General features: G+C 34.0%; 1 protein-coding gene across 2 annotated transcripts in view; it reads left to right on the top strand.

The window, feature by feature from the left end:
* Positions 1-26,489, top strand: part of KIF5B (kinesin family member 5B) — a 45,734-nt gene that overhangs the window by 16,848 nt on the left and 2,397 nt on the right. The window contains exons 3-25 of one of the 2 annotated variants that reach the window (XM_037037811.1): positions 658-731; positions 1,751-1,855; positions 2,376-2,424; positions 2,904-2,959; positions 3,052-3,139; positions 3,298-3,422; positions 4,867-4,971; positions 5,306-5,451; positions 6,195-6,343; positions 6,771-6,964; positions 7,746-7,814; positions 9,726-9,932; positions 10,435-10,578; positions 14,974-15,159; positions 15,780-15,897; positions 16,426-16,487; positions 16,579-16,688; positions 18,298-18,399; positions 20,774-20,834; positions 20,946-21,017; positions 21,197-21,301; positions 22,130-22,346; positions 22,864-23,018. In XM_037037811.1, the coding sequence (XP_036893706.1) occupies positions 658-731; positions 1,751-1,855; positions 2,376-2,424; positions 2,904-2,959; positions 3,052-3,139; positions 3,298-3,422; positions 4,867-4,971; positions 5,306-5,451; positions 6,195-6,343; positions 6,771-6,964; positions 7,746-7,814; positions 9,726-9,932; positions 10,435-10,578; positions 14,974-15,159; positions 15,780-15,897; positions 16,426-16,487; positions 16,579-16,688; positions 18,298-18,399; positions 20,774-20,834; positions 20,946-21,017; positions 21,197-21,301; positions 22,130-22,346; positions 22,864-22,997 (2,678 nt within the window). In that variant the 3' untranslated portion in view covers positions 22,998-23,018. Of the gene's footprint in view, positions 1-657; positions 732-1,750; positions 1,856-2,375; positions 2,425-2,903; positions 2,960-3,051; positions 3,140-3,297; positions 3,423-4,866; positions 4,972-5,305; positions 5,452-6,194; positions 6,344-6,770; positions 6,965-7,745; positions 7,815-9,725; positions 9,933-10,434; positions 10,579-14,970; positions 15,160-15,779; positions 15,898-16,425; positions 16,488-16,578; positions 16,689-18,297; positions 18,400-20,773; positions 20,835-20,945; positions 21,018-21,196; positions 21,302-22,129; positions 22,347-22,863; positions 23,019-26,489 lie in introns of both variants that reach the window. The other variant, XM_037037810.1, reaches the window with a different exon arrangement.

The following is a 26,489-nucleotide window of genomic DNA, read 5'->3' as shown; positions in this document are numbered from 1 at the left end:
AGTACAGGTGTCTTCTTTTTCTCACTAATAAATATTTCTGTAGAAAATCTATTACCTAGTTGTGCCCAATATTGGGATAGTTTTCTCTCCCCCAATCAGTATTGGTGTTTGAATATGTGTTTTCAGTTCTCCTATTTCTAAAGCTCATTCATATCTGTATGTAAATTGGTGGAACATTTCTTTTAGGTCATATGAAGCTTTAGAATATAGGTGTAATGACATTTGAGATGTGTACTGACATAACTGATAATTATAAGTAACAGAATTTAACATTTGTTTCTTGCTGACCACAGAAAATAATCTGGGGTGAGAGATAGTAGTTGCTTAGATTGATCATCAGATAATCACTAAGAAAATTACTATTAAATATATTATTTATTTTCTTTACTGTCATCATAAATCTTTCATATACTAAATTTTGACTCTGATAGACTCTTTCATATTAGTGTAAAGACAGTCTGAATCTTTCTCACCATTCTTGCTATAAATAATTTATGGTTATATATATGGATAAGGAAAAGGGTTCTGTATATATGAAATATTAGTGTTTTCTAACATTCTTAATTTCTTAAGAATCTTGATTATGGGAAAGAATCTCAAGTATAAAATATCCTATTTTCCTTTTCTTTTTTTTTTAAATATCCTATTTTCTTATAGATGTACTTGAGGGATACAATGGAACAATATTTGCATATGGACAGACATCCTCTGGGAAGACACACACAATGGAGGTAAATTTTTGTAATCTGAACTTGAATGTAGTTTGCTGTACAAACAGTACATTCAATCATTTGTTAAATTATTTTACCATGTTTAAACATCTTTATTTACCCTCTGCTTTCTCTCATGCGAATAATATGCAAGGAACTTCATTGTCAGAATCTAATCAGTTTTTGAGTTTGAATAGTGAAATTATATATTTTAAATCATACCTAGTGTTATCAATTAGCATAACCACAAATATGAACATTTTAAACAGGAATTTTCTATCGCCTTACAATTGGAAAAATTTGAATATGTGTTTTCAGTTCTATTAAGATCAATTAATTTCTCACTCCTCTCTTTGGTCCTTCCCTACTCCCTAAACTGCCATTCTTCTCTGGTAAGAATTAATAATAGATGTAGACCTGTTTGAGCTTTGCTTCTAGAAAACTTTTACCACTGCTGCCAAGCATCTGCTTTTATCATATAGCTGAGCTTTCTATATAAAGTAAATGACAGCGTATTTAAATCTGTTAACTAATTTTCATAAAGTCTGGGAACAAGGACATACATAGCATTTGCATAAATTTGACTTGAAGTAGGAAGGAACAATGCAGATTTATATGGAAAAAAGCTAAAACCTTCTTCTAGAATATGTTCATTTACAAACATGGATAATGAAACTAATATTAAATGAAAGGCCAGGATTAGTTGGTAACCCATTTGGTTATATAGTACTTATATGTAACTTACCAGAGTTTGTTTTTATATATATATGTATATATATACATACATATATTTATGTATGTATATATATATTATATATGTATGTATATATATATACATACATACACACACAGTATTTACATGTAACTTCTCAAAATGTGTAATAGTTGAATTGGTTTTTTTAGATACTTGTAGAGCCATTTTCACCAAAAGTGGCAACAATTCCAATTCTCTATTGGCTGTAAATTATACATTGAAAGTTTTGAATTTTAATTCATACTTTATAGTTGATTTAAGAAGTCTCATTTTGTTTTCTGTTTAGGGAAAACTTCATGATCCAGAAGGCATGGGAATTATTCCAAGAATAGTGCAAGATATTTTTAATTATATTTATTCCATGGATGAAAATTTGGAATTCCATATCAAGGTGAAATCCTTGGGGAAATGTTATATTTTATTTTATACTTAGAATAATTCTGTTACAAGTGTAATCAATGCTAATTTCCTTTTTAAAATATTTTAAAGTATTTTAAGAATTATTTTATGGACTGATATAAAGATCATTCGAGTTAGTAAACGTGGATTCTTCATCTGCCATTAGATGACCTGAAACAAGTTAGCCAAGTCTCTTTTGCCTGTTCTGCCTTCTTTGTAAAATAAAGCTGTTTGTTTTACTATGGAACTTAAGGTTCTTACTACTCTTAACTTGTTGACTTCATTTTAGATAAAGGTACATGATGGAAATTGGTGTTTAGTTATATAAGCAGTTTGGTGAATTTAGGTCTGTTGGTTAGAATATGACTAGGGCTGAGTTGTTAATAACTCTGTTCCCCTAGTCTAGATGGTATCTGGCTCTCAGACTCCAATAACTATTTAATGAGTAAGTAAATAAATAACTTTATATTTGTAATTGGTTGATCTTTTTCCTTTATTTCTTTGCCTTTTAGGTTTCATATTTTGAAATTTATTTGGATAAGATAAGGGACCTATTAGATGGTAAGTTAAATTCTTGCCTTTTGATCTAGGAAACAGACATTAAAATTTTTTCTTTTAAAGTTATAATTGAATGCCTTTTGACACATGGAATAACTTACTTAAAGCAGATATTAATCAATGTTTTGTAAACACTAATTAGAACATTGAACTGTAGTTAGAGAACCTGAGTCCTGAGTTCTGGTCTTCTGTCAGCTGTCAATTAGATACACTGGGGACAGACCATTGAACCACACTGGTTTAATGTTTTTATTTCCAAAATGTGGATGGTAGAGGTTGGACTGGATCTAAAATTCTATATTGCTACATTGGTTTCTATGTAAATCTACTATTTCTACAGGGTCTTATTTTAATAGTGACGTTCTCGTATTTTTAAAGTTCACCTATTGCCATCAGGCTGCTTTGGGAAGAAAACAGTTGAATTTCACACCCTGTGTTAGAGTTTAGGAAGTGTCGCTAACATTATTTCTTTTTCTTTTCAGTTTCAAAGACCAACCTTTCAGTTCATGAAGATAAAAACCGAGTCCCCTATGTAAAGGTACTAATTAAATAATATAGAGTGATTATTTAGAAAAGCCCTGAAATAAAAAATATAAGGATATCGACATACTAAACAAAATTATTTTACAGGGATGCACAGAGCGTTTTGTATGTAGTCCAGATGAAGTTATGGACACCATAGATGAAGGAAAATCCAACAGACATGTAGCAGTTACAAGTAAGTTGATTATTTATTAATACTAGTTAAGGTATAAAATTGCCTTAAATCATCTTTATCAAGGTGATTGTGAGGTTTTTATGTTAAATAATGCCTTAGAAATTCTTAGTAAAGAAAAGCCATGTTTGTTTATAGTTGTCTGTGTAATTTCATTGCAGATATGAATGAACATAGCTCTAGGAGTCACAGTATATTTCTTATTAACGTGAAACAAGAGAACACACAAACGGAGCAAAAGCTGAGTGGAAAACTTTATCTGGTTGATTTAGCTGGTAGTGAAAAGGTAAAATCTTACATATATCGAAAGCATTTTTTGTGAGTTGCAAGCATTGGTATCAATGCTTTATGATTATGTAAACTCAATAGTCAGTTCAGATCTCTGTTATTTGAACCATAGTCCAGTTCAACCAATAGGTGTTACCTTTGACTTAGGTATGTTTTTATTGAGAACCTTTTCAGCTTATATCATTATAGATTCTGTAGGTATCCTTCTAATTTTGGCATCTTTTAATCCATACTGGCAAAGGGCTCCCTATGAAGATTGGTAACTATCCATTAGTCCTTTCTACTTCGGCTATACTTATTTATTTCCTTTCGATGATTATTTCATTATTACAGTCCTATATAGTCTGACTCTAGTTTCTGTCAAAATAAATTTAAATGTTTTAATACCTCTGTGACCATTTTTTGCTGTTTTACTAGTTTGTTCCTTCCGATTTAGAATAACATACCTATTTCCTTCTATTCAAAAGTCTTATATACAACCTTTAAAGCCTGTCTCTATTTTGCAGATTGTGAGATGCCAGTTCTTCCACCAACATTGAAACATATTTATGAATATCTATATTTCACGTTTTTTAAAATAAGCAAGTTTGCTTATGTATTTTTAGTTTCTGTTTTCTAATGGTTCCGTCAACTTTGTGCTCTAGCAAATTTTATTTATTGTTTTTAAGATTTTATTTATTTGTTTTTAAAGGGGGAGGGAGGGAGGAAGAGAAAGTGAGAAACATCAATATGCGGTTGCCTCTCATGCACCCCCTATTAGGGATGTGGCCCACAACCCAGGTATGTGTCCTGGACTAGGAATTGAACCAGTGACCCTTTGTTTCCCAGGCCAGCACTCAGTGCACTGAGCCACACCAGCCAGGGCAGGGCATGGTCTAGCAAATTTTGAGAGATTCTTCTCTAATTTAGCAAAAGGGACTTAAAAACTAGTAAACTGTATCCCTGGCTGGTGTGGCTCCGTGAACTGAGTGTCAGCCTGAGAACCAAAGGTTTGCTAATTCAGTTCCCAGCTAGGGCATGTACCTGGGTTGCAGGCCAGGTCCCCAGTTCGGGGTATGTGAGAGGCAACCAGTTGATCTAGCTCTCACACATTGATTACTCTCTCCATTTTTCTCCCTCCCTTTCTCTTTCTCAAAAAATAAATCTTTTAAACATTAGTAAACTATGACTATGTGTGTGAATGAATTGGTCATGTTGATGAGCACAAACTAAAAATAAAATTTGGAGTTTCCTTAATTACATTCTTATGCAGATGGCTACTGACTCAAGTTCTCAAAGTAATAATACTTGAGAAATAGTGGTACCTGAGAGTTAACACTTGGCAAATAATGTCATGAAGCTTTTAATTTTCTTTCTTTTTTACTGGTTATTGGTGACTTGTGGACTTTCTAGAAAATTCAAATAAAATCATCTTAAACTTAAATTTTTTTGAAATCTTATAGGTTAGTAAGACAGGAGCTGAAGGTGCTGTGCTGGATGAAGCTAAGAACATCAACAAGTCACTTTCTGCTCTTGGAAATGTTATTTCTGCTTTGGCTGAGGGTAGTGTAAGTATACATGCCTTCTGTTTCCCTGTCTTATTCTATCAGGAATTACTTAAATGAGTGTGTATGTAGGTACATCCATACACATGAGTGTGTATGGATATATGAGTGAGTGAGAGATTTCACTGTATTTGAATCAATATATTTGAATCTGTTGTCTCTTAGAAATTTATTTTTAGTACCAGTATGTATGTCCTAGTTCTCATCATAATATTAAACAAAATAACTGGATCACTTTGTAATTTTTTAAAATAGTATGTTTATGCTATTTATATAACATTTTATTATGTAGAAGAAGCCCATTGGTTTTCTGTGTTTTTGTTTTCTTTCTTTATAGACCTATGTTCCATATCGAGATAGTAAAATGACAAGAATCCTTCAAGATTCATTAGGTGGGAACTGTAGAACCACTATTGTAATTTGCTGTTCTCCATCATCATACAATGAATCCGAAACAAAATCTACTCTCCTTTTTGGCCAAAGGTTTGTTGTTAATAAAGTACAAAGTTTGAATACAGATTGACCTTTTGCTCATGGAATCTAGGGAAATATCAGGTAGACAGTATTTAAATTAGTTCATATTGTCAGTGTGCTGCTGGACACCACTTTTAAATTTAGACAGTACAAGTAAGGTCAATAGTTTTAGATTGCTTGGATTTGAATGAAGTTTTAGTAAACATTAAAGTCAAATGTTAACTTTAGTCAAATTTATGTGAGAAACTTTAACTCAGCATTAAGGAAATAAGCATTTGAGTCAGGTAGTATAGGACAAGTCCGATACACATAATCCTATGTTTAACCTGTTGTCACAGTTGACAGGGTTCAAATAATTTATATGACATTGTTAGCCTGGAAAAAATGATAGCTTTATTTTTGACTTTTCAACAGTAATTTCTTAATTCAACCTTGCAAAGGAAGTGGAAAATATAGTCTCGCGTTTTATCTTCATCGGGTTGATGGGTTGTTTGTTTGTTTGTTTTAAGCTAATTCACAGATGTTGGGGCTGACCCAAATTTAGTTGGGATGTGAAAAAGAGCTATAATATTTAAAACTCTCACTATTTAGTCAGACTTAACTAGTCAGGAATACTTAAGTTACACACACACACATATATATGGATATATGGATATGGATATATATATATCCATATCCACCCCCTGGAATGATTAGATAACAATTGAAAGTAATTTCAGTCACATTTTTTTTTCCCCAATCACTTCTCTTAGGGCCAAAACAATTAAGAACACAGTTTGTGTCAATGTAGAATTAACTGCAGAACAGTGGAAAAAGAAGTATGAAAGAGAAAAAGAGAAAAATAAGACCCTGCGGAACACCATTCAGTGGCTTGAGAATGAACTCAACCGATGGCGTAATGGTAATAACTTAAGAATTTGTCATTTTTAGTTGTTGAATACAGATTTAGAGCTATTTTATAAATTTGAGATTCATGTATGAATGTAAATAACACATCCATTTTCACATTAGGCATTAGGAATCATCAAATAAAAATGAATAAAGTCTTTTACATTAAATTCTGGTTTTACCTAAAATAATAAACGAGGCACAAAAGCCAATTTGAAAGCTATAAAAGTCACAAGATGACAAGGTGCTTAGATTAGAGTGGAAATAAAGATTTGGTGACTGGGTTTAGAAGATGGAGGAGAGTCAAAAATAATTACAACTTTTCAGATCTCAGGGACTAAGCAGATGAGAAAGTTGGTAGGAGCTGCTGAAATTGAATAAAATTAAGATTAGTTTTAGACAGGTGAATTTTTATTGACCATTCTGCTGTCACATTTTAGGAGAGACGGTGCCTGTTGATGAACAATTTGACAAAGAGAAAGCCAACTTGGAAGCTTTTGCAGTGGATAAAGATACAACTGTTACTAATGATAAACCAGCAGCCACAATTGGAGTTACTGGAAAATTTACTGATGCTGAAAGAAGAAAGTGTGAAGAAGAAATTGCTAAATTGTACAAACAACTTGATGACAAGGTGGGTATTTTTCGTGTTCTGTTTTGTTCTAGAATATTACTAATAAGATATTTTTGTTTTCAAATTTCATTATTGGTCCTCATGACCTATATACATCTTTCTAGATTTTTGTTCGCCTTTTGAAAAATTGTATTTACAAAAAAATAGAAAATCACAATTTCCATATCTTTGAGGAAACTGTGTGAGGCATGTCTCCCCCCCCCTCGTTTTTAAGTAAAAAAAAAAAAAAAGCTTTCTAAAATGATTTGGCATTGGGTCAATGGAGAGAGTTCTTGAAATGGCCACTTAGAATCAGAGATCTGAAGACTAATAGAAGATGATTAGACAGTGGAGTAGAATAGAGTGAAAATATCTTCTTGCATTGATTATATCAGTCAGTAGTGTGAAAAATAACAAATTATGAACCCACATAGAGAGGAAGGGAAAAACAAAATCAGTAAAGAGATTAGAAGAAAATTGTTCTGTTTTTGTTTTTAGGTGGTATTTTTATGTATTTAAGCAGAGGTGGCAGTTTTCATGTGGTTGTATGGATATTTTCAATAATAGCTTTGAATGTTAATTATTTTTTTGCATTTAAAATACTTAATGAGTAGCTTTTTTTCTTATTGCATGATAAGTTACAATTACTGATCATTGAAAGAGATTACATTTGTTTCAACATTTTTGTAAGAGATTAGAATAAATTATGTTAAATTTGGAGAGATAGTTTTGAAGTATTTTGGGGAGGATAGTTATCTTACATACCGTGTTATGTGAGCTACTTGTTATATTAAAATTCTAGGATGAGGAAATTAATCAACAGAGCCAGCTGGTAGAGAAATTGAAGACACAAATGTTGGATCAAGAAGAGGTAAGTTGAATAGCATTCATATTATTCCCAGCCATGCTTTATAGTTTGTCATTGAAATTGATGACAAGAATGTTGGATCAGGAAAAGGTAGTTGTATACTTTTCATATTATTTCCAGAGAAACATAAAAGTTGAAGGAACCTACAGAGCTCAGAATATACTAGAGTACATTCAGAATTTTTAAAATATGTGTATGCTTCATTATAGATACATTATGAAATTGATACATCATATGGGTTGAAGCACAGATTGACTTCTGTAAGATTTAAGATTCGATTCCCAGTTGGGGTACATGCCTGGGTTGTGGGCTAGGTCCCCAGTAGGGGGTGCATGAGAGGTAACCACACATTGATGCTTCTTTCCCCTCTTTCTCCCTTCCTTCCCCTCTGTCTAAAAATAAACTAAAAATCTTTAAAATTTTTTGAAGTAATAGGAACTAAAGAGATCTGAGTATTTATTTTAAAAAAGATTTAAGGTTGAGTTCTATCTAACTAGAAGGGAAAGGATAACTTTTTAAAATTAAATACTATTTAACATACAGTTACTGGATTTTTAAAAAACCCTGTCTTACACTTGTTTGAATTCTAGTGCAGTTTTGTCTACCCCAAACATTTCTTATTGATTCTTGGGAAAGACATATTATAGTGGGCTGGAATAACCTTAGTCTCATCCTTCCTTGATGAAAAGTACAGTGTTTATATAAGGAAATGAGGGAAGGAATATAGAAAGAACACAAATTGTGTTCTTGTGTTTTATTTTCACTCATTCACTTCAAAACAGAGATACAGGTCAGGTCTAAAGGGATTGTTAAAGGAAAGAAAATACTGGTTTCTGAGTCCCTGACTTTGTTTTTAATGATGTATAAGTTAGAAGAATGAGAATGTCAATAAAATCAATTTATATTCCTTCTTCACATTCCTACTCTCATCTAACCTGTTGTTTATTTCTGCCTCCTTCAGAGTTTCTTCTCCACAGTTTTTCACCTAGCTTGAACCCTCATTTTATCTGACCTGCAAAGCAGGGGGATAATTTTAAAATGGTCCTTCATTTTAGGTTTGTTTTGTGGAAGGGTGGCAAAGACTATACAGTTTTGATAAGAAAAGATACTGACCATTATCAGATCATCTTTCTGTTTATTTCAACTGCAACATTCTTTCTCAGTGGGGCACTAGTAATGTTTTCATAATTCATTATATTATTTTGTCTTGTTCATCATAGTATATTTAGCATCCCTGGATCCTGCTTCTATGTGCCATTAGCATTCTGCCCCATTATTAATATTCCCACACAGTATTCTTCTAATTACTAGTCTCCTTGCATCTTTCCAGTAAAGACTTTATATGCTGATACTAAGTTTTCCTGAGGCTTAGCCCCCCAACAAGAGGGGGCACTCCTTACTGCCCCCCCAAATCTAAACTTTAAGGAAAATTTTCTAAACATGCATTCAGTTTTCTTTCTCTGTGCACAGTGTTCATGATCCTAGAATGTCTTTGTCTATTACATTAATTTGTGCTTGACTAAAATCTGCCTATCCTAGGCACTTTCTCCATACCCTCTGCTTTTCCTGCAGAAATATTCCCCCCCCCCACTCTCCTTTTATTCTACCAAACACTTTATTTGTTATGCTCTGTCCGTCCTTTATGGCTGTTATATTTCATCTTGTATTCTGTTTATTTGTGCTCTTGTCTTCTCACTCAGATTCCTCTGTGACAGAGTCTTTATTTTTATTTGATTTTCTTCCTGTCTCCCAAAATGTCTAGCCACAGTGCCTGCATGTAGTAGATATTCAGTAAATATGTTGAATGAATTATTAGCACACTGAATCGCATCCTTGTTTCTTCCCCTTTTTGCTTAGCAAATAGATTTTTTAAAATAACCTGTATGTGTTTCGTGACTTTGGTCTTCCACATAGCTTCTGGCATCTACCAGAAGGGATCAGGATAATATGCAAGCTGAGCTGAATCGCCTTCAAGCAGAAAATGATGCCTCTAAAGAAGAAGTAAAAGAAGTTTTACAAGCCTTAGAGGAACTTGCTGTTAATTATGATCAGAAGTCTCAGGAAGTTGAAGATAAAACTAAGGAATATGAATTACTTAGTGATGAACTGAATCAAAAATCAGTAAGATATTTTATTTTCCTTCTTAATACTTTAGTACACATTTTCTTAATGATAAATTACCCAAGTAGGTATATAGACAGTAAAGAAAATATACCAACCATCTAGAAATTTGTCAATTCCATTCTAACATTAATCTGCTCAGACTTAATGGCAGTAAATGAAAATTGAATCTAATTAACTTGGAAGTTTCCCATTTCAAGTCTGAAAACATTACCTAGCCTCCATAATTAGTGAAATAATACTAATTATTGCTCTTCCTAGAGGTAAAACTGATCACCACTCTTCATGGAGCACAATGTGACAACTTTACATTGTTTATTAGGTCAGAGATATTTTTTAAGTTCGAACTGGAAGCTATTCTAGAACAAGATATTCAAGAAAATGAAAGCAAAAAGTAATAATTTTATGAGTATTAAGTGAAAAGTTGAAATACCAGTCAGTATTTGCATTAATATTTTCATTTAATAGATTTAACTGTACTCTTTATTTTTGAATCTACTAGGCAATTTTAGCAAGTATAGATGCGGAACTTCAAAAACTTAAGGAGATGACTAACCACCAGAAAAAACGAGCAGCTGAGATGATGGCATCTTTACTGAAAGACCTTGCAGAAATAGGAATTGCTGTAGGAAATAATGACGTAAAGGTAAATGTAATAACCAATATTAAGAGTTATCTTCTGTATGCAGCTCATACTTTTCTTTACTAGTCATTTTTACAAAGTTCTTTTCTTATAATAGTTATGTGTGGTAGATGGATAGTATTATTTCTATTTTAAATAGATGAGAAAACAGGAAGAGAATGGGGCATTCAAGTAGATGAATATTCATAAGCATTTTTTCATACTCCATGTTTTTTCTAATATTTTGCACTTAGAATTATGTTAATGATTACCATACATGACAGGATATAATTGGAGCAACAGTGAAGATTAGCTCAGGGAGTAAAATTATGAATGAATTGGCCTATAGTTGCATTCATTAACTATTTAAAAAGAAAAAGACAAGCACTGCTGATTAATTTTCTTTAAATTTTATTATGCATCTGGCTGGTGTAGCTCAGTGGATTGAGCATAGGCCTGTGAAGCAAAGGATTGTGGTTCTATTCCCAGTCAGGGTACATGCCTGGGTTGCAGGCCAGTTCCCAGCAGGGGACACACAAAAGGGAACCATGCATTGATGCTTCTCTCCTTCCTTTCCCCTCTAAAGATAAATAAAATCTTTTAAAAATAAATAAAATAATTTTTATTATGCAAATTTTGAGACATAGAAAAATACCACGAACCTCTGTTATCAGTTATCAAAATTATCAGTTATCACTTATTTATGCCTTTTTTCTTTTTTATTCTTCTAAGGATAATAATACTGGTTGTATTATCACTAGACATGTTGTTAAAAAAAATGGTGACCTAGTAGAACTAGACCAAAAAAATAAACTAAGACTCTTAACTGCAAAAACATGTATGTAACATAAAAGATTTATATGTCACAGTAGGTGTTCATTTGAACTCCTTTTTGATTAAAGCTTAGTTATGGTTACAAACAAGAACAAATTTATACTTGGGTTTATGGTGATAGCATACCAAGAAGCCAAGTTGAACAAGAATTGGAAATGAATAAAGGTTTTCAGTATGGAACATACATTTCTTCTGTTATTTGTTATTCAAAGTCTGTTGATGAAGACAAGAATTGTAATGTTTTCCTTGTGTGTAATTTTTTAAGATTTTATTTATCCATTTCTAGACAGAGGAGAACGGAGCAAGAAAAAGAGGGTGAGGAACACCAGTTTGTGGTTGCCTCTCGTGCACCCCTTACTGGGGATCTGGCCTGCAACCCAGGCATGCTTGCTCCCTGACTGGAAATTGAACCTCTACCCTGTGGTTCGCAGGCTGGCATTCAGTCTACTGAGTCACACCAGCCAGGCTCATGTGTCATTTCTTAATGTCAGCTCACTTCATTGAAAGAAAGAAAAAGTGTTATTACATACTGGGTGGCTTGACTTAATCTCTCTTCACATCAGTCTGAACATTCTGTTCTGTCCTTTTCATGGCAAAGTAATGGGAGGTGTTAAACCTATATGGGAGTCTTTGGAAATGGAGAAGTATATTCATTTCCTATCACTGAATACTAGAAAGATATTACTCAAAACTTGTAGATTTGCAGCTTCTTCTTAGAAGTGGTAAAGACAGAAAATAAAAAGTGGAAATGGCTTATGTTTAGTGGCAGAGTGATTGGAATATAGGTTCCCTGACTCCTACACTTGCATTTTGAAAGAAGGTCAGCTTTGCAAATAGGTTCTTAGAAATAAATCTGTGGATTCTCAGTATTATTGTCATTTGCACATAATTCTTTTCCTGTTAACATCATCAGTTAAACCCTGCTGAACTCCACTGAACACTTGATCTGTGTTTTTACATTATGGTTCACTCTTTATGTGTACAATTCTGTGGATTTTGACAAATGCATAATACAGATTTACCATTACAATATCAGAATAGTTTTACCACTTTAACATCTTCTACCATCTCCTGTGCTTTAGTCATCCCTCTCCCCTGAACCCTTAGCAACCACTGATCTAAAAAGATCTCTGTAGTGTTGCCTTATCAAAAATTTCATACAGTTGGAATCACACAGTTTGTAGCCTTTTCATACTGGCTTTCTTTGTACTTAGCAGTTTGCATTTAAGTTTCTTTCATGTCTTTTTGTGACTTGATAGCTCATTTTTAATCGTTTATGATATGGATGTACCACTTTGTTTATACATTCACCTATTGAGGAACATCTTAGTTACTTTCAGTTTTTGGCACTTAAAATTTAAATAAAGCTGCTATAAACATTCATGTGCACCTTTTTCTAGGAACATAAGTTTTCAATTCAATTGGGTGAAAATACCCAGGAGTATGATTATTAGCTTGTATGTTAAGACTATGTTAGCTATGTAAGAAACTCATAAAGTGGCTGTACCAGTTTGCATTCTTACCAGCAGTGAGTGAGAGTTCCTGTAACTTCACATTCTCCTCAGTATTTACTATCATTATTTTTTTGGTTTTGAGCCATTCTGATAGATGTGTAGTGTTATCTCATGGTTTTAATTTGCAATTAGGTTGTTTTATTACTGGGTTTTTAAGAGTTATGTTTTGGATAAGCTCTTCATCAGATCGGTGTTTTACATATGCTTTCCCTGGTCCATGTCTTGTCTTTTCATTCTCATAACAGTGTCTTTTGCAAAGTGGAAATTCTAACAAAGTACAACTTACCAATTTCTTCTTTTGCAGATTATGTTTTTGATGTTGTGTTTAAAACCGCATCTCCAAACTCATGGTCACCTAGATTTTCTCTTGTGTGATCTTCTATAAGTGTTTTGTTTTTGCATTTACATTTATGCTTCTATGATCTATTTGGAATAAATTTTTCTGGGAAGTATAAGGTCTGTTAGAGTTTATTGTTGTACATGGGGATGTCCACTTGTTCCAGCAAATTTGCTGAAAAGACGATTCATTCTCCATTGAATTGCCTTAACTGCTTCATTGGAGATCAGTGTACTGTGTTTGTGTGTATCTGTTCCTGGGCTCTGTTGTATTCCAGTGACTTATTTGTTCTTTTGCCAATATCACATCATTTTGATTACCGTAGCTTTATCGTGAATCTTGTAGTCGGGTAGCATTAATGTTCCAACTTTGCTCTTTAGTATTGTGTTGGCTATTCAGAGTCTTTTGCTTTTCTATATAAACTTCAGAATCAGTTTGTTGATACCCACAAAATAACTTGCTGGGATTTTGATTAAGGTTACATTAAATACATAGATCAAGTTGGGAAGAACTGATATTTTAACAGTATTGTTTTCCTATCCATGAATGCAGAATACCTCCATCTATTTAGTTTTTTATTTCATCAGCTTTATAGTTTCCTCGTGGATCTTACACAGTGTTACATTTATGCCTAAGTGTTTCTCTCTCTTTTTTTCCTGGTGCTAATGTAAATGGCAATTTCAAATAAGCTGGTACATAGGAAAGTGATTGACTTTTGTATGTTAACCTGTATTCTGCAGTGTTACAATAATGACTTATTAGTTCCTGGAGTTTCTTTAATAATCACGTCATCTGTAAAGAAAAGGCAGTTTTATGTTTTCTGTCTCGAGCTCCACTTAATTTTGATATTGAATATTATACTGAAGTTTTATAGGGAAACCCATGGAACTTATGGAATGTAAAGTGACCACAGTTCCTCCTTGGTGAGCTTAAAAGTCATCCTTTTTGTGCCACCTAAACATCCTTACTTGTTAGGTTTTATTTTTTAAATCTTCACCTGAGGATATGTTCACTGATTTTTAGCGAAATATCAATCAGTTGCTTCCTGTATGAACCCTGGCCAGGAATTGAACTCACAACCTTTCGGTGAATAAGACAATGCTCCAGCCAATTGAGCTACCCAGACAGGACTTACTTGTTAAGTTGTTGTTTGTTTTTTTGAGATCTTGTATATTTATTTTTAGAGGAGGGGGTGAAAAAAAGGAAGAGAAACATCAATGTGTGGTTGCCTTTCACATGCCCCTGCACTGGAGACCTGGCCTGCAGCCAGGCATGTGCCCTGCCTGGGAATCGAACCAGTGACCCTTTGGTTTGCAGGCCAGCACTCAATGCACTGAGCTACACCAGTAAGGCCTTATTTGTTAAGTTTTAAACTGGAGTTACACATGATTAACAGTAAATTTACTGAAAAGGGCCTATGAAGAAAGAAATTCAAATATTGAAAGAGACAGATTCATCAGGGTTTATTTGTTTGTTTTTTAGTTGTGCATTCTTTTTTCCTTGTAGGCATGTATTAGCATTAACTTAGGAAAGGAACAAAGGCCAAAAATGAAAGTATTCTATTTACCTTTTATTAAAACAATATTTAATAAAAGGAAAACTTTAGACTTTCTATCAATATTGAGTAATATCAAAATATATTTAATTTAGTTCTAAGATTTTATAATCTAATTGGGTGAACACACACTGGACATTTTTGTCTCTTTATTTTATTTCACTATCTTCTCATAGCAGCCTGAGGGAACTGGCATGATAGATGAAGAATTCACTGTTGCAAGGCTCTACATTAGCAAGATGAAGTCAGAAGTAAAAACAATGGTAAAACGCTGCAAACAGTTAGAAAGCGCACAAACTGAGAGCAACAAAAAAATGGAAGAAAATGAAAAGGAATTAGCAGCATGCCAACTTCGTATCTCTCAAGTATGTATTAACAAAACAAACTTTATTATTTTTGGAGTAGCCACATAAGTTTTATTTATTGTATGAGCTACAAGAAAAATTTACTTCCATAGGTTATTCTGAGTAACAAAAATGAAAAGGTTAATTTGATCGGTTTTTCTAGTCTAGCGGCATTAGAGTAAAATGAATGATTTAACTGGGTTATAGTACAACGAATGATTACCTTAGTTAAGTATACAGATTAACTAGAAAGATGTGACTGATGTGACTGTTGAAGAACCTAGAAGAATCCTAGGGTGGATAAAACTGCACAGCCAGTTTTCTGATTTTGGCAACTGAATAGAAGAGGCCATTCACCAACATAGGAATTGTAGATAGAAGGAAGAGGGTAGTGTCATAGGAAGAAAAAAATAATAAGAACATCTCTCTTTTTTTGGCCTTCATTTACAAGTGTTAAAAGCAGTGACCATTTCATTGATTATATTCTTTTTCATATAAATTTGGCTCCTGAACATTTAGTATCCTGAAGAATATTATATGTTTATATACGTTGCTAAAACTTGGTCATTTTTAAATATTTGTAACAATAAAATGTGGTGTGAGGTTTTTTCCATTTCATATCAGTACATTTTCCCCAAAAGCATGAAGCCAAAATTAAGTCATTGACTGAATACCTTCAAAATGTGGAACAAAAGAAAAGGCAGCTGGAAGAATCTGTCGATTCCCTCAGTGAAGAACTAGTCCAGCTTCGAGCACAAGGTATTAACTTCTAATTGTTTATGAGTTATGCCTACATTAATTTGTTCTTTCATATAATTGTATTAAACTTACATTCACACTGATAGAGAATAGTAGGAATTTGGATAACTTGGAATAATAAATGAATAATATGTTTTAGTATGGCTTTCAAACATCTTTAAAGTTGTGTTTGAATATGGAAGTAGCCAATTTGTGAATTTCCCACAAATTTCTGAAGTTATGCATATGTATGAAGTTTATGCACACATGCAATTTTGGCATAGGAACTTAGAAAGCTGTCTTATTTCCCTAGCACGCCTTAAACCATTTGTTCTGGGATTAGGTAAAGAAAATAAAGGAAACCATATTTCAACAGAAGGCTGTACATGTACTTAGTCAATGTCATTAATTTAAACAGCAAGATTTATAGTTTGGCATTTGGATTGTCTAAAATCAAGAACTGCTAAGGAACACATCCCTCATAAAACCTGGGTTTATGAAGAACTTTAAGTCTATGTCCTCTCTTGTTTTCTCTCCCTATCCAAACAGAGAAAGTGCATGAAATGGAAAAGGAACACTTAAATAAGGTTCAGACTGCAAATGAAGTTAAGGCAAGTTCGATGTAATTGGATTGTAATGACTAACTCATCATTATTAATCCTTATTAGTCTGAATATCCTTTCCCCCCCCCCCAAATTTTAGCAAGCTGTTGAACAACAGATCCAAAGCCACAGAGAAACTCATCAAAAACAAATTAGTAGCTTGAGAGATGAAGTTGAGGCAAAAGAAAAACTTATTACTGATCTTCAAGAGTAAGTATACTGTTCTTTCCTCTAAATATTAAAAACTAACTCAGAAAGATTGACTGTTTAGACAAAATGAAATAATTGGTTACTGGTAGAGTAATATAGTCTTACTAGATATATTTTTATTTTTTCATTGAAATTATAATTTTTTAATTTAAAAATAACTTATTTGTAAGTATAACTTCTGAGTCCCTGGTGAAAATATTTTGGGGTCTTTTGATCTAACTATTCAGGAAAAGGAAAAAAAACAACTTTAGTCATTATTGCAAATAGAAACCATAGTCTCCTACAAATCATTTTCTTCCTTTTTAAAAATATTCTTAACTGAGACAAACTTGATTGGAAATTGGGGCTTAAAATTTTTTTTGGAACAGAAGTGATCTTTGTATACCAGCACTGATGGAAATAGATTTCTCTCTGAAGATAACTACAATACCAAATTTAAGATCACTAATCATATATATAACTCATACATTTATACCACCACTCAATTTTCCTAGACTGAAAATGAAAACAAGTTCTACCTGAATCATTCTGAAAACCACATTCACTCCTGGAACTGGGATGTAATGTGGACCATATAGCATGCACAGGGCAGGCTGTCCATGAACCTCTAGGTAGTGACTGGATAAAGCAGAGTGATGGTAACATAGGAGAACATTACCCATCAGTTGCATAAAATACCACTCCTAGAAAAATATTTTGGTTTCAGTGAGAGTCAGGGTATCATGTAGAGGAAAATAAAGCTGTGGATATAAGCAGGCCTGAGATAAAATCCTGATTTGACTACTTACCCACCAGTTAACTGTGTGCAAGGTCTTTGAGACTCATGGCTACATGTAAACTATGAATAAAATTATCTAACTTGTAGGGTTCATGTGAGAAGTTAATAGAAGAACAAGAAAAACAGCCTTGGCTTGTGTGTTCAGTGGATTGAGCACAGGCCTGTGAACCAAAGGGTCACCAGTTCAATTCCTAGTCAGGGCACGTGCCTGGGTGGCAGGCCAGGTCTCCTGTAGGGGGTGTGCAAAAGGCAACCACACATTAATGCTTCTCTCCCTCTCTTTCTGCCTTTCCCTCTCTCTAAAAATAAACAAATAAAATCTTTAAAAAGAAATGAACAAGAAAAACAGTTTGTAAAACACCCATAATAGGGGTTTAATAGGCAATTATTTCAGAGATAAAAACGTTAGTATAAAAAAGTTGTCTTCATCATTTATCAAGAATTTTCCCACTTTCATAACCATATGCATAAATAGCATTGAATTGATAGAAATTGGAGGTCTGTACCTAAATCATGATTTGAGTAGGAAATTAGGCGCATAAGAAAAAAAATTAAGACAAAGTTTGAGGTGTGGATCTTAATGGATTTAGGGACAGGGACATGGGGAGATGAAAGACATAAAAGACTAAAATGATTTCAAACCAAAATAGAAGAAATAATTGAACATAGCCAAGTCCTCTTACGCCCCCTGCAGTGGGCTGGATCACAGGAAGCCCTGGTTGTTTGAATGGTGAGGTTGTAGAATTTCAGAGTTTGAAAAGTATTAATGACAACAATCAGAAAATGGTGGTGTTGATGTTATGGGGTTTGTTTGTTTCTTTCTTTTATCAGTCAAAACCAGAAAATGATGTTAGAGCAGGAACGTCTAAGAGTGGAACATGAGAAGTTGAAAGCTACCGATCAGGAAAAGAGTAGAAAACTACATGAACTTACGTGAGTGAATGTTTTAATTCAAGTATAAAATTAAAAACTAAATTAGAGAATTACGGGCATTACTTAGAAGATATATCCAGTGAATACATTATTTAGGGTAAAGAATGTTTTTCTTAAACCTTCTTCATTGGTTTGGTATCTGCCATCATTTATGTAGAATAACTTTAAGTAAAATATGTAGACTTTTAATTTTCAGTAATTTATATTCTCTGTAAGAGGCAGTTAATCAGATTTTGGATAAAAGCAGTATGCTATAGGACTTCTGCCAAGATGGAGGCGTAGGTGGAAACACTGTGCCTTCTCCCACAACCAAGTTTGAATACAACAAAGGTTTAGTAAACAAAGGCGTAGCCAAAGAACAGAAAATTGAACTATATGGAAATCCGACAACAACGAACCATTCAACCGGGACCGGTAAGAGGGCCGGAGCCAGCAGCGGACCAGGGTCGGGCAGGAAAGATCCCCTGACCCCAGGCATGCAGGCAGCCAGGGTAGCAGCGTGGACCCAGTGAGGGTGTGGGGCAGGCTGACTGCAGTCACACATTCATGTGCAGATAAACCAGCAGAGGAGTGAGCAGTGAATTGGACGTCGCGGGCCCCAGTGAACAGTCAGAGCACAAGGTGGCTGGCTGACTGCAGTCGCACATTTGCATGCAGTGGGACGGACTGCTCGGCCAGTGGTGGGAGGTGGCCACCATTTCTTTCCTTTGACCCGCCCCCACATACAGCGTCATAACCCAGTGACTGAGTTGCCCCACCTTGGTGAACACCTAGGGCTTAGCTCCTCATATGTAACAGGTGTGAACAGACCAAAACATGGCTCAAGAAGAACTCAAAGCCCCAGAGCCTATAATTCTAAGCAGCCAGGAAATAGCCAACCTTTCAGATGCATAGTTCAAAACACTGGTGATTAGGATGCTCACAGAACTGGTTGATTTTAGTCACAAATTAGAGGAACATATAAAGGCTAAACTAATTGAAATGAAGGGAAATGCACAGGAAACCAATAGTGATGGAAAGGAAACTGGGACTCAAATCAATGGAGTGGACCAGAAGGAAGAAAAAAACATCCAATCAGAAAAGAATAAAGAAACAAGAATTCAAAAAAATGAGGAGAGGCTTAGGAACCTCCAGGACATCTCTAAACATTCCAACATCCAAATTATAGGGGTACCAGAAGGGGAAGAGGAACAGCCATGAGTGGAAAACTTATTTAAACAAATAATAAAGGAGAACTTCCCCAGTCTGACAAAGGAAATAGACTTTCAGGAAGTCGAGGAAGCTCAGAGAGTCCCAAAGAAGTTGGACCAAGAAGGAACACACCAAGGCACATCATAATTACATTAGCCAAGATTAAAATGAAGGAGAGAATTCTAGAAGCAGTAAGAGATAAGGGGACAGTCACCTACAAAGGAGTTCCCATCAGACTGTCAGTGGATTTCTCAAGAGACCTTACAGGCAAGAAGGGGCTGGAAAGAAGTATTCCAAGTCATGAAATCCAAAGACCTACATCCAACATTGCTTTATCCAGCAAAGCTTTTCATTTTGAATGGAAGGACAGATAAAGTGCTTCTCAGATAAGATCAAATTCAAGGAGTTCAGCATCTCCAAGCCATTATTAAATGAAATGTTAAAGGGACTTACCTAAGAAAAAGAAGATAAAAAATAGGAACAGTGAAAGGACAGCAAACTCACAGTTATTAACAACCACACCTAAAACAAAAGCAAACCAAGAGGACAGCTAGATCAGGAGTGGAACCATAGAAATGAAGAACACATGGAGGGTTAGCAACAGGGGAGTGGGAGGAGGAAAAGGGGGGAGAAGGTACAGAGAATAAGTAGCATAGATGGTAGATAGAAAATAGATAGGGGGGAGGGCAAGAATAGTAGGGGAAATACAGAATCTAAACTTGAGACAGGTGGTCATAAACTAAAGGGGGGGAATGGTGGGGGAGGGGGTGTGCAGGGTGGAGGGAAATGAAGGGGGGAATAGAACAACTATAATGGTATAATCAATAAAATAAATAAATAAAAGGAAAAAGCAGTATTCTATATGTGACATATTCTAAAATATAAATAAGAACCACTCTTTATTTAGATGCTGCAACATTTTATCACTTCTTTCCGAGATCGAGCGCGTTCAGGGTGGTATGGCCGCAGACATTTTATCACTTCTAATAATGGATATAGAAGGAATTGTAAGGCATCATAAAAATTCCTTTGAAAGACATAATTGAGTATACTTTTAAAATAAGTATCTTTTATTTATTTGAATTTAGCAATTGACTTAGATAAATACTTCAATTTCTTTGCTAAGTAAAACTAGAATTTTGTGGACTCATAGTTGAGAATATATGTGTCTCCCTCTGTTTAGGGTTATGCAAGATAGACGAGAACAAGCAAGACAAGACTTGAAGGGTTTGGAAGAGACAGTGGTAAGAGAAACTTGAAAATAAATTAAGATGTGGAATGTTTTAATGAGTTTTTCCCCTTTGATTGTACTAAATTTCAAGTCTGAATTCCAAAAATACTGCTCTTAATTTAAGGCAAAAGAACTTCAGACTTTACACAACCTGCGGAAGCTCTTTGTTCAGGACCTGGCCACCAGAGTTAAAAAGGTAATAAAACTATACTGAAGTATGGATATTTGTATAAATGCTGCCTACAATGTTTATAATTATTTGCACATATAAGTGAAATAATTTTATATTGTCGTTCCAGTTTTTGTGTAGTTAAGATTAGGTTATTTTTGATCTTTAAATTTGTTTACAGTATTCATCAACCTTTTTTTCTTTAGAGTGCAGAAATCGATTCTGATGACACTGGAGGCAGTGCTGCTCAGAAGCAAAAAATCTCCTTCCTTGAAAATAACCTTGAACAACTCACTAAAGTGCACAAACAGGTAATAAAGGATATATTTTGTGATACCCTTAACATTGTAACAGTTTTAAAAGAATGGGGAGTGAGTGGCAGTTTTTTGAATTTATATAACCTGAGCTATTTCATTATTTTTCAAGTACTGAATATAAAGAAACCACTAGCAATTTCTAACAACTCTTTTATCAAATGAGGCCAGTGGAAACCTTTCTGGGATTCTAGGTCTGTCAGCTTTCTTAATTGATTCATGGTGATTTAAAATTCTCTGGTAGATAAGTCTTTGCAGTGGAAATACAATTTTTTTGTTCTTTTACATTTAATGCCCTTAGCATGAAACATAATATCGTGAGGCAGTTCATATTTTTAAAAAAGTAATGCTTACCATGTTTTTTAGTTAATGGCTTGATAAATGATTTAATTACAAAAAGATTTTTAGTGCACTAAATTGTGTATCTTTGCCTGATGTTTACACTAGGTGTTTGCACTAAAGTAAGGTTAAAGAAATTTTAGTCCTTTTTGCTTTCAACACTGTTATTAAGGACCCTGCCAAACTTAATGTGTGTTTGTGGGTCTGAGGGACTTAGTACTGTATTTTAACTTACTGTCATTACGTAGTAGGGGGAAAGAACAGTCCTCCCCCCCAAAAAAAACCTAAATGAAATTGTATCTGTGAGAACTATATGTATATAGCTATATATGTATGTCTTGCTTGACCTTGCCTAATTTAAATGAGCTAATTGGCAAACCTTAGTGTAAAATGTAGTTTTACTTTTCTTAAGAGAAATGAACTGTGCATACGTTCTCAAATCATCTTGTTAAAACTAGAATCCTAATTTTCTTTATGTAATTTTAGTTGGTACGTGATAATGCAGATCTTCGCTGTGAACTTCCTAAGTTGGAAAAGCGGCTGAGAGCTACAGCCGAGAGAGTGAAAGCTCTGGAGTCAGCACTGAAAGAAGCCAAAGAAAATGCATCTCGTGATCGCAAACGCTATCAGCAAGAAGTAGATCGTATAAAGGAAGCAGTCAGGTCAAAGAATATGGCCAGAAGGGGACATTCTGCACAAATTGGTTAGTAGACCACACGAAAACCTTGAAACCTCATTTGGTTAGAATGTTTTTATTTACTTGAAAACATATCTGATGCATTAATTATGTATTGTAATGGTGGTATGTGTCTGTTTTTATTTTCTAACTTGCCAAAGAGTGGCATTGTTGGGAGAGCAGCCCAAAGTTTCAGGAATAACCACATTAACAGGACAAGAAGATGAGAACTAGACAAGCAAGAATGATCAGGAGTAGGAGATAAACTGTACCGAGCAGTGTTATTAAAACAAAAAGAATTTGCTAACAGTAAGTTATCAGCAATATTTCATGCTCCAGAATAATGATTGAGGTAGGAATAAAGTGTCTAAGAGGCTAGAAAGAAAAGTATGTAACAGAAAAGAGAGAGGAATCTAATGAACAACAAAAAGGCACAGGGGAAAAAAACACTTAATTTGTCGTAAATAAAGAGAGAAGACCTAAAAAGTTGTTACCGTCATGTGTTAAGATTTATTCTAAAGCCAGTTTTTGTTTTTTGTATTAGCTAAACCTATTCGTCCTGGGCAACATCCAGCAGCTTCTCCAACTCATCCAAGTGCAGTTCGTGGAGGAGGTGGTGCATTTATTCAGAACAGCCAGCCAGTGGCAGTACGAGGTGGAGGAGGCAAACAGGTGTAAGCAGTAACATGTTAACTACAGGTTTGTAGTTTATATCTGGCTTTAGAATTGCAGCTATAAATGGAAATGTTCAACCATTGGTTGTTACAACACTTTTTTTGATTCTTATGTTACTGTCTTGATATTTTTAATGTATGTAATTTTAAAAGTAACTTGGCACATTTTTTCTAGTCTTTTCATAATTCGCATCGATACATGCAATACTGTATATTTAAATTTGTTTTCTTAACATAGGGTCATTTTTTTATTTTTAGATTTTTATTTATTTATTTTTAGAGAGAGGGGAGGGCAGGGTGAAAGAGAAGGACAGGATCATTGATGTGTGAGAGAAACATTGATCACCTGCCGGGCCCAAAATCCAGGCATGTGCCCTGACCAGGAATCGAACCTGGGACCTTTCAGTTCACAGGCCAGCACTCAATCTGCTGAGCCATACCAGCTAAAGCTAACATTGGGTCATTTAAAAAAAGATACTTCTGTTCTGTCTAGTAGATAATACCATAGTTTATAACCCTTTTACTGGACATGTATAGAAATGTTAATTTTTTTCATACTTGGAATTTTCCAAAATTGAAATTTCTTATATGAAATTTAAAGTATGGAAAATCTTTTTTACGCCTTTTTAGATTATTTTTGAAGATTCCCAAAGTGAAATTAAAATGTGAACATTTTAAGGCTCTTGAAAGATTGCACCAAACTGCCTGTTAGCCTAGAATACTATCCATTTTGTTGAATCTTTGCCAACATTGAGTATTAATAGTTTTTAAGCTTCTGTTGTAATAGGCCAACATAAGCATTTCATTGCTTTATTGATGAAGTTGGGTTTTTTTCATGTGTTTATTGGCCCACTTATATTTTATTTTTTATGAGTTATTTCTGTGTTCTTTTCAAATTACCTATTGGGAGTGAATTTTTTCTAATAGATGTATGAGTTCTTTAATGTATTTGTCTTTAATTAATATAAGTAATATCTGTTCCTTATAGAGAATTAAAAGCTATTACAAATAGAAGATATTTATCTAGAAGGTAAATATCATCTAGAAAAACCACCCGATAGTTTATGTATTTAGAAGAGTTTTATTTAGCCCTGGCTGTTCTGTCTCAGTGGAATGAGTGCTGGCCTGCAAACTAAAAGGTCGCCAGTTCAATTCCTAGTCAGGGCACATGCCTGGGTTGCGGCCAGGTCCCCAGCGAGGGGTACTCAAGAGGCAACCACACATTGATGTTTCTCTTTCTTCATCCTATCCCCTCTCTAAAAATAAATAAATAAAATATTTTTTTAAAAGAAGAAGAGGAGCTTTATTTGCATAACTTTTAAGTTAAAACATTTAAACTATTGATAAATACCTAGTCACATACTACCCTTTTTCTCTATATGCTACTTTGTAGCCTGCTTCTTTATCATAATAGTAGATTCTGAATATTTCTACAGCCTGATTCATTAATTAAATAGCTGCCTAATATCATATGATAGGAACTCAGATTTTAATTCTTTAGGAAGTCCCAAATGTATAGGTGTTTTGGAAACTGAAAATGTTAGGTAATTATGATGCTTAACTTGTTTCTGGCAAATACTAAAATCACTTTATTTTAATCTTTGTTTTTACTTTGACATTTTGCATAGTATTGCCTCCCAATTGGGGTGGAGAATTAAGCAATATTCTGGGCAATTTACATTACAAACAATTTAGTATTTTTTGTCTATATATATAGCATAGGATTTCAAAGATAGTGATAAAGTAAAAAGAGCACACAGACTTTGAAGTTCTGAGTTGGAATCCTGGCTTTCATGAATTTTAGCAGGTTACCTTTTTAATTTTTTTCTTATTTTGACTTTTAAAAAATTCTTTAGTGTAAAAATAAATTATGCATTCATAACTTGTTGAATGTCTCTAAAACATAACATTTTTCTTTATAGTCACAATAAGATCAGCAAAATATTGTTAAACAACTAACTACTGAAAATATTTTTAATTATCTAATACCAACCTATATTTGAATTTCTCTGTTTTTAAAGTTCTATAGCACTGGATTGTGTAAAGCAGCAATTTTCAACTTTTTAAATCTCATGGCACACATAAACTAATCACTAAAATTCTGCAACACACAAAAAACTACTTTTTGCCAATCTCACACACAAAAAATAGGTATAATTTTGATTCACTCACAGCAGACAACTATTATTGTGTTGGCTGTTGTCATTTTTTGTTTGACCATCTAAGGGCAAAGAGGTCAGTGTCCCTGACTTACAGATTTACAGATTTGTCTCATTGCTGGTCCAGAGATAGTAGTTACTATTTTTTTAACTCTTACATCTATCTGTCAGTCAGTCTTAAACCATCATTGAGGAGCATATGATCTACTTAAGTGATATATTAATGAAAATTTTAAAGCCTTGTAGAGAAATTTTGAAATTCATCTTTTATTTATCAAGAAAAACATTACAAAACACTGGGTTTATTCTTGGGAACAATGGAAATATATTAATAATACTGATACCTTTAGTACCCAGCTGTACATGCCGGTCTTCTAGCTTACGTAATACTGTGTTTTGCCATGGGAAATGTACTCCAGTGTATAATGCATGCCCACGTTTTTTGGCCCAAACTTACAGGAAAAAAATCCTTTATTTTAATTTTTTAATTCAGCTTTCTATTTATTTACATAGATACTTGGGGGGGGGCTGTGTTATAAAGGACTTTTAGAATTTATCTTTGAAGATACTGTGGTATAAGATGTTATATTGTATAACAAATACATGATTTGTAACAAATAATGACAAAACACAAGAACAGATATAAAGTATTTCAGGTACTACCCCTGTATAATGTACATACTGATTTTTTCCTCAAAAATGTGGGCAAAAAAAGTGCACATTGTACATGGCAACATGGTGCTTTGAAATTTGAGTTTTTCTAAACACATAGGTAAGTAGTTTAATACAAGGAATCTGCCAGGTAACAACTACTAAAATTGTTTATTAGTAGTTTATTTTCCTGTCAGTTTCTTACCATATATATCTCTTATGTATCTTTATCCCTCCCCCTCCTTTTCCTCCTTTTTTTATAGCTAACATGTATATAACACTGCTAGTTAATGGTCTAAGGACCATTAAGGTCCTTTAAGGACCTTAAAGCTAAGGCTTTAAGAATGTTACTGACACTGTCTACTGCTTTCAATCTTCTTTTTAAAAAATATATAATTTGTACATTGGCCTTGGCTGGTGTGGCTTAGCAAGTTGAGTGCTAGCCTGCTAACCAAAGTGTCTCAGGTTTGACTCCCAGTCAGGGCACATGCCTGGGTTGTGAGTCGCGTCCCCAGTTGGGGGTGCTCGAGAGGCAACCACACATTGATGTTTACCTCTCTCCCTCCCTTTCCCTCTCTAAAAATAAATAAATAAAATCTTTTAAAAAATATATAATTCATACATCAGCTTACTCATAGGCTCTCTAAGGAAGAATAGAAACAAATGAAGGACTGACCTCTTTTTGA

Source organism: Sturnira hondurensis, unplaced genomic scaffold (assembly GCF_014824575.4).
Source record: "Sturnira hondurensis isolate 20B ecotype Veracruz unplaced genomic scaffold, ASM1482457v3 Scaffold0023456, whole genome shotgun sequence".
In the NCBI taxonomy this organism is placed as follows: Eukaryota; Metazoa; Chordata; class Mammalia; order Chiroptera; family Phyllostomidae; genus Sturnira; species Sturnira hondurensis.
Note: the sequence above shows the minus strand (reverse complement) of the source record. Positions and strands in the feature narration are given on the sequence as shown.